Source organism: Anser anser (assembly GCF_964211835.1).
Source record: "Anser anser genome assembly, chromosome: 13".
Classification (NCBI taxonomy): domain Eukaryota; kingdom Metazoa; phylum Chordata; class Aves; order Anseriformes; family Anatidae; genus Anser; species Anser anser.
In genome coordinates this window covers 14,697,287-14,711,609 of record NC_139734.1, presented here as the reverse complement: position 1 = coordinate 14,711,609, position 14,323 = coordinate 14,697,287, and the positions used below count along the sequence as shown (strand labels likewise).

At 36.9% G+C, this 14,323-nt stretch overlaps 1 protein-coding gene across 8 annotated transcripts in view; it reads left to right on the top strand.

Moving 5' to 3' along the window:
- KLHL13 (kelch like family member 13) overlaps positions 1–13,083 on the top strand; it is a 78,514-nt gene extending 65,431 nt beyond the window's left edge. For all 8 annotated transcript variants that reach the window (XM_083798033.1, XM_083798032.1, XM_083798034.1 and 5 more), the window contains 3 exons: positions 1,787–2,582; positions 9,771–9,884; positions 11,548–13,083. In XM_083798033.1, the coding sequence (XP_083654159.1) occupies positions 1,787–2,582; positions 9,771–9,884; positions 11,548–12,035 (1,398 nt within the window). In that variant the 3' untranslated portion in view covers positions 12,036–13,083. The remainder of the gene's footprint in view (positions 1–1,786; positions 2,583–9,770; positions 9,885–11,547) is intronic.
- The last annotated feature ends 1,240 nt before the right edge of the window (positions 13,084–14,323 follow it).

Here is a 14,323-nt window from a genome sequence, read left to right as displayed (position 1 = left end):
AAGCCTAAAAGGAAATACACAGAAATAAGTTTGATACCGTCTCTTAAAAACAGTTGAAAGAGGGACCAAAATGTTTCTTGAGCATCAGAGAATGTTTTGCAAGCATTGCTAGCTGATATGATTATATTTTAGTGTAAATAATGTGGTCTGTTTTCTAATAGAAAATTTCTGTGTAAGTATGGTATAGATATTTTATAATAAAGATCCTGTCAATCTGCCACTCTTATAGACAGGACTTGATTATGTGATCAGTGTTCATAAAAATGAAGAATCAGATACAGAGCCTTTGATTTTTAGGAAGGTGATTCAAGACTTGTGAATGAAGGCTTTTGTTGACTGCAGATCTTAATTCTAGGAAAAATGAGATCAGTTTCTAGTGAATAAAAAAATCTGCTATTCTCATACTCACTAACTTTTGGAATTGCCCATTATTAAAGGGCAATGTGATCAGACTGTGAAGTTATACAGTACTTTGTCATGGCCAGAACACTGTTTGAATGTTTCTGTATTCTTAGGCTGTGGTCAGGTCATAGTTCTCAGTCTTACATGTGTGTATTTATATATACATATACATGCACACATGAAAATAATTCAAAGATGTGGGAGCTTAAATTCTTTTGGCATTAAAAATAGGAGGATCACCAAAAAAGTTGTGGAGATTGTCAGCATTGAGTAGAACTGACATGCTGTTGGCTTGATCTGTAAGGAGACTTTAAAGCATGTGTAAATGAAGCTTGGGCTAGAATACTGAATGCAAAAAAGCTGCAGTTCTCAACATCAAGAGTGTGAAAATTGATTTGCTGTGCATATGTACCACAGAGCCTGCAGAAGTGAAATGACTAGGTTCACTGAAGTCCCGCTTAAGTTATGTCCTGTCCCTCCCATCTGTCTTTCTCCCCTGGCCTTGGATGCTGAATGGCCCTAGAAATGTAAGGAGTCTAAGATGTAATAAGGGTAGATGCAGCAGCACTGTAAAAGGTATGGTTACCAACATATGGTCACTCAAGTATTGAATTGGTACGATCCACACTGATAAAGAATCTCATGTGCGGTGTATTTTTAAGGGAAATCCTAATATGTTCATAATCTTAAATTGCTAGCTTTATGTTATTTTTGACTATGCCATGTATGTAATTTTGAACATATTCTGTAAGAGTACTGTCTTTACCAAAGATGCACAAATGCAATTTTATTCATTTCTAAGGAACAAGTTGTCCAAAATATGTAGCACTGGAGAGGTAGCTGTGTCATTTGCTTTGACTGCATTATAGAATCATAGAACAGCCCAGGTTGGAAGGGACCTACAAAGATAACCAGGTCCAACCTTCCTTTGGAGAAGAGGTTATGATAATAGAAGTTTTAATAATGTTGGAAATGTCTAATGGAAAGCCCTACTTTTTCATCATTCTATGTAACCTTGAGCTAATCACCTTTCCTTTAACTGTATTTTCCATGTTTCTTTCTTACAAAGACATTTGTGGAATATTTCAAAGTCAGAGTGCTTTATATTTGCTATGTATCATCATTGTGTAATTTATCTGACATAGTATATGCCATCTGCTTGTTACTTGTCTCATTTCTTTGTTCAAAATAAGGAATAACTTGGCTCTCCCCTTGCAGTCATGAATATATACATCACATTGAATATTTATTTGCTCATATGTAAACCACCTTGAGCATGTCAAGTGTTGAAAATGTTGCTGATTCTGTAGTATTCATTAAATTCTACATTATCATTTAGAAACCAAATTAAGTGTTTTGATCCCTCTTTCCATTTACTTAATAGGTTTCATTGGAAAACTGTGTTGAGGTTGGGCGAATTGCCAACACATACAATCTCACAGAAGTGGATAAATATGTTAATAATTTCATCCTGAAGAACTTCCCTGCATTATTAAGTACTGGTGAATTTGTGAAACTCCCCTTTGAACGTCTTGCCTTTGTGCTTTCAAGTAATAGCCTTAAGCACTGCACTGAACTTGAACTCTTCAAGGCGGCTTGTCGCTGGCTGCGGTATGAGGAGCCTCGGATGGAGTATGCTGCAAAGCTAATGAAGAACATCAGATTTCCCTTGATGACGCCCCAGGATCTTATTAACTATGTTCAAACAGTGGACTTCATGAGAACTGACAATACCTGTGTAAACTTGCTTTTGGAAGCCAGCAATTACCAAATGATGCCATACATGCAACCAGTTATGCAGTCGGAGAGAACTGCCATTCGATCAGACAGTACTCACTTGGTAACGTTGGGGGGAGTGCTGAGGCAGCAACTGGTTGTGAGCAAAGAATTACGGATGTATGATGAAAAGGCCCATGAGTGGAAATCGCTAGCTCCCATGGATGCACCAAGGTACCAGCATGGCATTGCTGTGATTGGAAACTTTCTTTATGTAGTTGGTGGCCAGAGCAATTACGACACAAAAGGAAAGACAGCAGTTGACACGGTCTTCAGATTTGATCCTCGCTATAACAAGTGGATGCAAGTCGCATCGTTAAATGAGAAGCGTACCTTCTTCCACCTAAGTGCCCTCAAAGGACATTTGTATGCAGTTGGTGGTCGAAATGCAGCGGGCGAGCTAGGTAAGCATTTGTCTTGAAGTATGACTTCTTGCCTTTCTTCTTAGGCCTTGAAATGCTGTACTGCCCTTTGAATGGGTGGAGAGAAAACAAATTGAATTTGTTGCCATTCAGCTTCTTTCTGGAAATCCCGAAAATGCTTAGAGAAATTTGTCTGGATACCATTAGCAATTCATTTTAGAAGGGCTTCCACAAAAATAAAAAATAAATCGAAGTACATATCTTATGTACCAATGCAAAATATCCGGTCTCTTCAACTTTGTCATCAGTGTGTCTACATGTGTAACTGTGTATATACACAGCCATGATGTAACAAATATATATATAATTAAGCTGAAAAACCAAAACCACTCTTTCTTCTCTTAGGAGAGTGATAGCCTTTTAAATGAAAGACTGTTACAGGAAGTTTGCATTTTGTAAGATGCAAACTTTCTGGAACAGTCATTTTTAATTTTTAGTTACCTTTTTTAAAGGTGAGCTAATGAGATTTAGATGTCCTGACATTCTGTGATTTTTAACTACTAAAAATACTGTATTTTGCCTATGACCTTATGAAGTAATGTACCCTTAATATAAATGACTTGATGCCTCCTTCGCGCCCCCCCCGCCCCCCCCCCCCCCTTGCCAAATGATTATTCGTTTTATTCACCTCTGCCTCCACTGCTACCCCACACAATAATCAGAGAAATAAAGATTGTTGAAAACAAAGAAAAGAGACATGGTATCTTTTAATTTAAGAAAACTCTCTAGAGGATGATCCATGTTGGTCAACGTGTTTTCCAAAGTTGATAGTGTTTGCACCCAAATCAACTGTTAATATGTCTAAGTGCTTTGAAATTGAAATGTGATTGTGTGTGGCATTTTAGCATGCTAAAATATCTAGTACAGATGTAACATTTCATTATTTTGTTTGCTGCTTTCATCCCAATACTCAGCTGTGTCTCGTCATTTCTATGTGGTAGTTTCTCTTGCTGCAAAGATTTGCTTTTTACAAATACAGTGATATCCTTAAGTGCAACTGAGAAATGTTTACTTGAAACAATACTAAACCTAATTTGTGCGACAGCAGCTTAATTTTTTAATTAATGCATCTCAGCTTTTCAGATAAACTCTTTCATGATCATATTGCAAAATTTCTTAAGAAATGTGCTGTATTATGCTAGTACTACACAGAGCTGGAGTAGTTTTGTTCACAGTTTAAAATCTGATGTTTGATGAAATTAGACCTTAAAAAATGTTTCTGGTTTCAGAAAACATTGGAAACTGTTTTGCAAAAATTCATTTTCTTTAGCCATTTTCTGATGTAAATACAGAGGTTTTCATAGGTTTTCTTGCATGTCACTTTGCATACCTGAAAATAATTCTAAAAAGTTGAAACTAGTATGTATTTGTTATCTTGAGTGTCAGAAAACCTGACCTTTGTTGAGCTGTTTTCTACTGATGTGAATTAATAGCAGATGATCAGATTAACCTTCTGTATTGTACCAAAATTGTACCAATTAAGTAGAATAGGGTTATAAGAATGCCAGTGAAAAAGTTGCTTGGTTGTTACCAAGCCGGTGCAATCTGCATATAAAGCAGGCTTTAAATGCATTGTTTTTCTTAGATCAAGCAATATCATTCTGCTGACCTCAACTCTCCTGCAACTTTAATTAAAATACAAAATTTATCACCTAAGATTCTTCTGTAAAGATATCATTAAAATGCTGCAGCGATTTCCACATAGGCCTGGAAAATCTCATTGGATCACTCAGTGGGAAGAGCACTCTGTGAATGTTAACTGTTGTAGCTGTCTCATGCTTTGATTTGGGTCTTGTTTCTTTTCTTTTTAATTGTGAGGCAAGTCACTTTTCATTTTCATGTTTCTTTCATAAACCTTGACAGCTGAAAGATGAAATCCAGCTTTAACTTCCCACTTTCTTCAGATGAGGAAAACTCCAAGCTTTTCATACCAGAGAAGGTCAGGTGTGTTGGACAGGTATTAAAGAACTTGCCCTTGAGTTCAAACTAATTTCAATCTGTTGTAAGAGAGGGAAAAATTACAAAAACCTGAACTCAACTTTACAGAAGATCAGCTCTTATGGAAAAGTGTCAAAGGATTAAAGTTACTAAAATGATTTTTATTTTTTTCCTCCTGGTGAAGTACTGAAATAAAAATTATTTTTTTGAAGTTCTTTATCAAGTATTCCCAAAACAGTTTTCAAATGTTTAATGTTCTGAGAACTTTATAAATATCACTTTCTAAACTCAATATGTGCTTTAGCAGTAATAAACTGCTACTGTTTAACAATGCATGACACTTCAAGAAAAATTTAGTTCATTGGTAAGGACAAGTAAACTGACAGTATGTGGTGCCTGCAACAAAGTATGGGAAATGTATCTGAAATATACCGAATTCTGGAATTGTAATTCAGACTTCCAAGTATGCCACAGTTCTAGGATGATTTTGCATAATTCTGGTTTGTTCTTTTTTTAAATGTCACAGCAGGCACCTGCCAAAGGTATTGCTAGAAGGCAGAGAGAACAGCACTCCAAGACCAGCTTGGAGAAACCAGGTGTGCATAAAAAAAAAAAGACTTACTGGAAAAGGAGACAGGAAAAAACACATGTGGTTCACAGAGATATTCAAGAAGCAGTGTCATAGACAACTTCCAGTTGTGCAGAGCACAGGATACTGTTTTCCCATCTTAAAAAAGTAAATTTTTATTATTCTTTCTCAAGGAGCTTAGTTATGGTGCCTGATGCTGGCAGAAGCCGTGCCTTTCATTATTAGTAAACTTCCGCAGTTAGGTACTTTACTGATGTTTCAGGCTCTGCTGTTGTTTTACTTGTTATACTTCACTTTACTCCTTACTTGAGATTTTCTGTGTGGGATTTTCCTAAGCGCTTTTGAGTATGTTGGGCTGTCATTGGTACCACCTTCACGGCTGCAGTAAAAGCAGAAGATGATTCATAGCTTAGGGAAGAACAGCTGTGTGCTCTCTTGACTCCTGGTCCAACAACTGGAAAGGCACTTAGTTTCCAGGTGGCCTCTGTCATAGAATCATAAAAATAGCTTGAGTTAGAAAACTTTAAAGATCATCTGGTTCCAAATCCCCTGCTATGGGCAGGGATGTCACCCAGTAGATCAGGGCCCAAGGCCTCCATGATGATGGTGTTTAACTCTCAAATCAAGCAATTCTTTGACTGTGTTTAAAAGAAAACAAAACAAAAAACCAAAACAAAACAAAACCAGCCTACTTCTTGTTCATATTCTAAATGTTGGGTAAGAGGAAAAATTTGTTATTACCCTGTTAGGCTCTCTATTGCCTGTGTAGTACTGTAAATATCAAAGTGTGAGCTGAAGGACCCTTGTATATAAGCTGAAGTGACTCCTCGCTATGCTAGGGGCAGAATTACTCAGGGCTTTGTTTAATTTAACCAAGCAAGCTTTGAGTTCTTTAGAAGCATGTTGTGTTGTAGAAAATAAAATGAAAATCCTAAGTTTCTGGACATCACACACAGTTGCTAAGTGCTGCTGTAATAAACCTCAAGACACATTAGAAGCTACTGACAGAGAAATGGGAAATATCTATATACTCCTCAAATAGCATCGCAGATGGCACTATAAAGTGAGTGCAGACTGAGCATCTCATGGGACTGCCAAAGCTTTGTGTCCTTTTGAGATTGCTTAATTCTGTTAAAATGTGGCCTGTCTTTCCTTTATTATTGGTAACAAACAGAAGTTCCCCTGTTAAAGCATAGGTAAAAACTGATTTGAACAATTCATGCTTTTGAGAAATGAATTAATCAGTCTCATCCTATATAAAATATATACTTAGGTTCAATAAAATAGTTCTTTTGAGTGTTTTGTGAACTGTACTCAGTCTAAGGATGATATACAGAACATTCTGATGTCTGTTAAAACGATGGGCACCTTTAAGTAATAACTGGAATTTTAAATATTTTCTTTCAGTGTGGTGGGAGAGCTTGTTAAAGGAGAGAAATGGAATGACCTAGCAGGGAAACAGGGAAACAACTATGTACATAACCCAAAGAGAACGGTAGGGTTTTTTCAGCTCAGAGGTGATCAGCTTTATTTTAGAGCACACTAAGTACAAGATCTGAGTTCGGATGGTTTGTCTGAAATACTGTCAAGCAGTTCTTTATCTGTACTGGTGATGTTCAAAAGAATTTTGAAGCCTCAGCAGAAGTAAGGGATCTTGGGCACAGTAGCATCGTTTCTCAAACAGCTGATGTCTTTACAACACGGTGATAGAGTGATCTCAGTATAGTAGTATATACCAAATTCTGCTTGTATTGTCTTTTCTTGCTAAAGTGATCTTTAGGCTAGGGATTCTCTCAAATGGAGTCCATAGTGCAGAGCAAGATCAGCAGTTGTCTAGCGTTGAAAGTCATGTTACACTGCCATTTTCTGGTTACCGATGGCTTTGTGATTTTTGTACATACTCTGCTCTTCCTGTCTTTATACTGTATTTGAAATCAAAGTTCCCCACCTCAGCACAGAATGTAAGTACCATGGGAAAGAGGGTGCTTTTGTTTTTGTGAAAGCAAACTGAATGATGATTTTGGTGCACCATGGCAGCTAACAGCAGGTTGGAAGGGTCTGCTGTCAGGGTAGAACTGGGACAGCTATAATTACTTGCATGTCAGATCTGTTTTTCTCTGTTCTTGAAATTTCTGCACATCTTTGTTTTTCTGATTGCTAAATAGAGCAGAGTAGAAAGGACCTTTCAATTTTAGAAAATAATATTGGAATGGGTGAATACATTTACACAAGAAAGAACATGGATACATTTGAGGATTGCCCAAATACTGCATGTGGTGCCAGGATCCCAGAACTCAGAAATACAACTCAGATCAAAATGTAGGTGTAACTTGTGGAATCATATCTCAGTGTATACATGTCTTAATTGGTTAAGGTTCTGTCTGCTGCATTCACTGGCATTATGACAGTATATATCCTGGATGGATATAAAAATTCCGAAGGACATCAAATGGGAAAAATTGCAAGCTTTTTAAGGAGAGATTTTGGATTTTAAAGTCAGGCTTGATTTTTATATGTTTTAACTTTTCTTTGCAGAAGAAAGCTTGAATGCCTTTTCTTACCTTTCCTTATGCAGACTTTTGTTTATCTGTATGTGTAATGCAAAAGGCAGCCTGAGACTCATTTCAAATGACTGAGTCAGGACATTGCAATAATAAAAGGGCTAGATTGTAGGAAAAGTGCTCAGTGAAGGAGTGATCTCTTAGAGGAAATGTGATAAATTCTCACTTATAACAGGAAACATCGAAACTTCCTCATTCTGGGCAGGTCTTTTAAATCAATTTTGTCATGTCAGCAGTAGTGTATAGAGACATTTTTTACTCCAGTTGCTTTAAATCAAATTTTTTTTTTGCCCATCGTATAAATTTATATTTCAGCTCCTGTTTGGAGGGGGAGGGAGAAGTGAAAAAATCCGTGTGCTGTAACAGTTTAGCAGTTTTCTTGTGCAGTATCTTTTTTTTAAACCTTACATTGTGCTGAACCCATTGTAACTCATTTCTGCCTTTAAAATGTCAAGATCCTGTTTCTGTTTTTTCTATCTGTTGATGTAAAATCTTAGGCTGTAAGTCACCATTCCATAAAGCTGGCTCAAATTTTCTACACTTGATTGAATAAAAGCTTGTTCTAGAGCAAGTAAAATGCCAGTTTCAAAGACAGATTACATTTTGTATGCATAGTCCATAAATATCTCTTCAGAGATTAAGCATTATATAACATGCATTAGAATCTGATTCTTAATTATTTAAAATGAGATTTAATATGTCTAAGATAACACAATTATTGGTAATTGCTTTGTGCATCATAAGGTCACTGTATTTTTTCAGGATCTCTTATCCCTCTGGTCGTATTATACTATTCAAGCTGTCAGTCTCTGTAGCTTGCTCAGATCCATTATTTAATATTGTTCTGTGCTTATTGTGTAGACATTTTCTTGGAACCCTGCATCTCTTCCATTCCACTTCCAGGAGAGGATTCCTTCTTTGAAACTGTCTTCTGCAAGGATGCCTGGGTTCTGTTTTTTTTTTTTTAACTTCACGAATATTTTTACCCTTCGCAATTTCTGATTTGATAAATCTTTTGATCATTCTAATGTTCCAATTCACAAAAGAATATTGCACAAATAGAGTTGTGTGTCAACACAGGTGCCTCTTCTTTCTAAATTCATAGAATCGTGAAATAATCCTGAGTTTGTGAGGACCCACAAGGATCATGGAATACAACTCCTGGCTCCACATAGGATCACCCAAAAAACAAACCTTGTGTCTGAGAGCAGAGCATTTTCCAAATGCATCTTGAACTCCAGCAGGCTTGGTGCCATGACCACTGCCCTGGGGAGCCTATTTCAGTATCCGACCACCTTCTTGGTGAAGAACCTTTTCCTGACCAGGAAAATATCCAGCCTGACCCTCCCCTGTCACAGCTTCAGTAGTGTTTCAGGTGTTTTGTCTTGTATTTTTTAAAGCCTGGCTTTTGTAAACTTTGAATTAGTGGTCTGCATATGTTGTGCTGTATGTTGCTGTACACATACTTAACAAAACATAGCTAAGATAATAGATTTTTAGTCAACAGTTGCTTCCCCCTTTCAAGGGCATAATACCATTTCAGTGTGGAAATGTTAAGAACATCTAGCCTGATTTTCTGCGTGAGTGGAACGTTGCTGAAGAAATGGGTCTGAGAAGAACGTTCTGGCTGCCAGATCTATTGAGTCTCTTTGAGACAGATTTAAAGTTTATTCTCTGTCTCTCTACAGCAGACATCAGAGGCAGTTGTACAAAAAGAAGGGGTAGAAAAGCTGAATGCATCCATCTTAATCACCATTTTCTCTGGTGTCCCATGGCTGTACCTCTGGCAGGGTTCATGAGTTGGCCAGGTTATGTGTCAAGTGAGAACGGGAGTGAGATGAGTGGAGGGCAAGAAAGCAAGATTTTTATTCCTTTTTATTCCTCTGGGACAAAGCTTGAGGCTTTTTCTGTATTGCCTCTATACATAATATTCAGTAATTCCTTTGACACTTTCTCAGCTAAACAATGTTTCCCATTGATACTTCCTCTGTTTATGAATATATTAATGCCACTACTACTATATTGAAAGCCAAATTCCTGTGCTAGATTCAACATTTCTATATTCTCATTTGTTTTAAACAGCCACCGTGGAATGCTATAATCCCAGAATGAACGAATGGAGCTATGTTGCAAAAATGAATGAACCCCACTATGGTCATGCTGGAACTGTGTATGGAGGTTTAATGTATATTTCAGGTAAATAATTATGTCACTTCTATCAAACAATTACTTATTTAACTTTTTCTATTTCGTGGGAGACAATAAGAATTAGTCTCTGGTCACAGTATGTTTGCTGTGATGTAAGTAGTGACACAACTTCATATGGAGCCAGTCAAATAACATATATACTGAGGAGTTTGAAAAAATATATATATATTAGGTTATGCATTATATTATAAATAACAGCTTTTAATTGCAAAGCAGTTATTCACTTCAGCTGTCAGAATACATTTTTTTGTAGCAACAGCACATACACTAATGTGGCAGTAGCCATTAAACACATCCTTGTTGATGCATTTTGGAAAGCGCTGGATATTTTAATCCTTTGAAGAAAGACATCTGCCTTTGCTAAGGCAGATAACACAAAGGGATAAGTTGTAATGTTAATCACAGTTTACAAATGATGACTGTATTTTCATTAGCCTTTCACTGTAGTATTCTTAGTCTTAAGTGTCACCTAGGTTATAGATTCATTCTGTTTTTTACCTAAACTGGGGAAGTAGGTTTTCTGAAAGACTGGTATCTGCTCATCTTCTAAAGATTCAGTCTGTCAGTGATCTCTACTAGCTCTATTCAAACTTTATTTTTTCTACCAGTGATGGAAAAGATCAGACACCGCATCTATGATTTCGGCTCATTGTTCTAAATACTTACTTTTAGGTTAGCATCTGCTGTCATCCACAAATATTGTCCTTTCTGTGATTGTAGTGAAGGTGAAAGGAAGACATAACCCTGTGTATGTTCTACTGCAGTTTAAAGGAATGTCCACTAATATCTAAGCTGAAATTCTGTGCAGGAGGTGGGCAAGACTGTTCAGCTGTAGACAACTGGTGGGGAGATCCGCTGGAGCTGGCTGATTCTTAGGATATTTTGAGTCGGGGAGTGGGGTGGCCTTGTGCCAGTAGAAAAGGAAGAATTTGTTTCAAAATTTACTTTAAAGTACAGCTGCTTGCTTGTATTTCTATGCCTAAATCCATCGAGCTAGCTTGTAATCACTGTTTTGCTATTTGTACTCTTTTTCTTCCCCTGCTCTTCTTGTTCTATTGCAGGAAGCACATGGATATGCTCCCTACTGTGGCTGTTCATATAGATGCTGTATACTTGCCATAGATTTTTCTTTTCCTCTACCTCTCCCCTCAGTTATCCCCATGAGTCAAGACACTTAGGGGATGAAAATGTAAAGATCAGTCCTTTGTTGTTTCTTTGTCACTAGTTTCTTTATCATTAAGTTTTTCTTCAGAAAGCTCTGTGGTAAGGACCACTTAAAATGTAGTAACACTGAATCAAAAATTGAAATAAATGGATTCCTGTTTTCATGATGAAACAACCAGCAAACCAAACAAATGTTTTAAAAAATTTTGCCAAAATGAAGCACGGGTAACAATTTTTTGTTCTTTTAATCTGCCAGTAGCATTTTATATAATGAAGCACTGTATAAGACATGTCTCCTTTCTTTATTCAAATTTAAAGGAACAAGGTACATTAAAAATGTAATTTGAAGTGGAGTATGTATCTGATACTAATCTAAGACAATGTGGAGAATTTCTAAGGAAGACAGGATTCATTCACTAAAGTGTATGCTTTTGCTGCTTATTGGCTATTAGTGTAAGCACTATTCTAACGTGTCTTATTTCTTTAGGTGGAATTACACATGATACTTTCCAAAAGGAACTTATGTGTTTTGACCCTGACACAGACAAATGGACTCAGAAAGCTCCGATGACAACCGTCAGAGGTCTGCATTGCATGTGTACTGTAGGAGACAAGCTTTATGTTATTGGTGGAAATCACTTTAGAGGAACAAGTGATTATGATGATGTTCTAAGCTGTGAATATTATTCACCAACTCTAGACCAATGGACTCCAATTGCTGCCATGTTACGTGGGCAAAGTGATGTTGGGGTGGCTGTCTTTGAAAATAAAATCTATGTTGTTGGAGGATATTCTTGGAATAACCGGTGTATGGTGGAAATAGTTCAGAAATATGATCCAGAAAAAGATGAGTGGCATAAAGTATTTGACCTTCCAGAATCACTTGGTGGCATTCGAGCCTGCACTCTTACTGTTTTCCCACCAGAGGACAATACAGGGTCACCGTCTAGAGAATCTCCTCTTTCAGCACCTTAGAAACATCCCTTGACTTACGATGTTGTAGTAACACCTTTGCACTGCATCATGGAGTCTATTATTTTTCTTCAGTAGTTTCTGTTAGGCTTAGCCTACAGCATTTGGTACAATTACTGGAAAAAAAGACTTTGACATTATTTGTGCTGTTTGTCTGGCCTAGAATGTTTGTCAAGTGGTTAACAAAAAAAAATGTACTCACATGAGCCAAATGTTTAACAAATGGGAAGATATTGTCTGTAAAATGTATGAATTAGGTACGTTATTAATGTTGTGTATTGGGTGTGAGGTACCTTACAACTTAATTTGGAAGCCCAGTGAGTCACATTTGAAGACTTTGTATTGAACTCATTCTTTCACTAAATTTCATAATTAAAATCCATTTTCCTTTCATTTTTAACTGCAGATTACAAAGGGAGGTAGACTACATCAATGTTAGCTATGACAGAAAGTTGCCAAGGGGCCTGAGCTACCTCCCTCTTTTCACAGAGTATTTTTGACATATCTGTTTACCAACCTGATGTTGTGGGTTTGTTCAGAGCATACAAAGTTTCTTAGGCAGAGGGGAGAAATAATTAAAAATATTAGTACTATACAGGAATTGGACCTTGTAGAGGCTGAGAGTTTTTTATAACGAGTGTTTTTCCTGAGTCAGTTGAGTGATGCTTCAAACACAAGATTTAAAATATTTGGGTATTTTTAATTCATGTCTTTTCAGGAATTGGCTTCCGCCTACATGGGAGCACACACTATATCAAATGGGAATTCAGTGCAGTTGTGCATTCTGTTGTACACCTGTACTGAATATAGTTAGATAAGGGCTAGAAACATTAACTTAAGCCACTGAATTTGACCGAAATTTTCCATCAGTTTAAATTTAAATCTTTTTCTCCTTTGCTGTTGAGATAACTTGCATAATGTGTCCTCTGTATAGTCTCAGTTAATAAGGTTATTTAGCACAAAGTGCAGCTTCAGCAGGAGAGCTGCTTTTGCTCAGTGAACTTGGACTACCACATTTTACCTTCTTTTGTTCAATAAAACTTTTAACTGCAGTTATTCAGTCTAAGCTACCTCATTAATGTATTTGGTTTTCTTTCTCTGCCTCACTGTATCCAGGATACGCATTACGTATATCTGTGTGGGTAGATTAATTTGCTAGGAAACCAATGCAGAAACGATCGTGAATGGGTATTGTTGACCTACTTTTAAGAAACTATTTTGGCCTGATGTGTCCATTTTATTGTTAAGGACCAGAGAAAAACAAAACACAAAAAACTGTCTTAATTCTTTTCGTGGAGAACTACTGCCTATGTATGCAGCAGTGCAAATTTTATAGAAATCTTTTATCTGCTCCAAAATACAGTGCACTGCTGACAAACTGTAGCTCTGTGTGCTTATATAAGGCTAATACCGTCGTGATTGTCCTAAACTTCCCATTGTGTTACAAGTGTTTTTCCTAACAAACATGGTTATAGAGGAAAATTGTTTAAATCAGCTTATTGTGCTACCTATTACCAATAACCTCATAAAGCTTAATAGACGTATTGGGAGCATGCTGTTTGGATTTTGTCCCTGCTTGATGAATCAAGCAGCAGTATTATTATGGTGTCAGTTTTGGAAATACTGATATTTATTTATCTAGTTTACCAGTTATGGTCACTACCAAAATGTATGCATAAGCTCTAGGTTTAGTAATTACTTTGGTTAAAATTGAAAGCAATTCCTTCTCTTAAGAAAAAAATCTTAATTCTGTGTAGCTGTGCAAGACCATTGCAGGTGGAAGTGTTACACCAGTGGATGGATGTTCTTGGAGAATAACCAGTCAAGATGAACAGACTTGTCACCTTAAGAATACTACAGATGCTGTGCAAAGTGCCAGATAGGAAAATGTTGCTCTGTCACTTAAGTATGCAAGTCACATAAGTATGCGTTACATGCTACTGAATTTTTTCCAAGTCAGATACAGGATTTTAGAGACTGCTTGACTTTAAATCCTCTGAAATCCAGATTCCAACTTATTCTATTTTATTAAACAGTAAAGTAGTTGAAGTAGTTGCAACTCCTCTTGGATAATGTACAGTGTGCTGTCTGTATGCTGGGGATGAGGAGATGCACTCTTTAGAATTGGGTATCTTCACTGGTATTCTCCATTATGAAGAAGCTTTGGGTGGTTTCTCTCCATTAAGACGTGGTTAGAGGTCGGGACATCAACGTTTTGTCTGAGCCTTGAGAATAACCCAGGAGCTGGTACATTGCCGCGATGTAGAGATTTATTTTTATTTTTTAGTGAT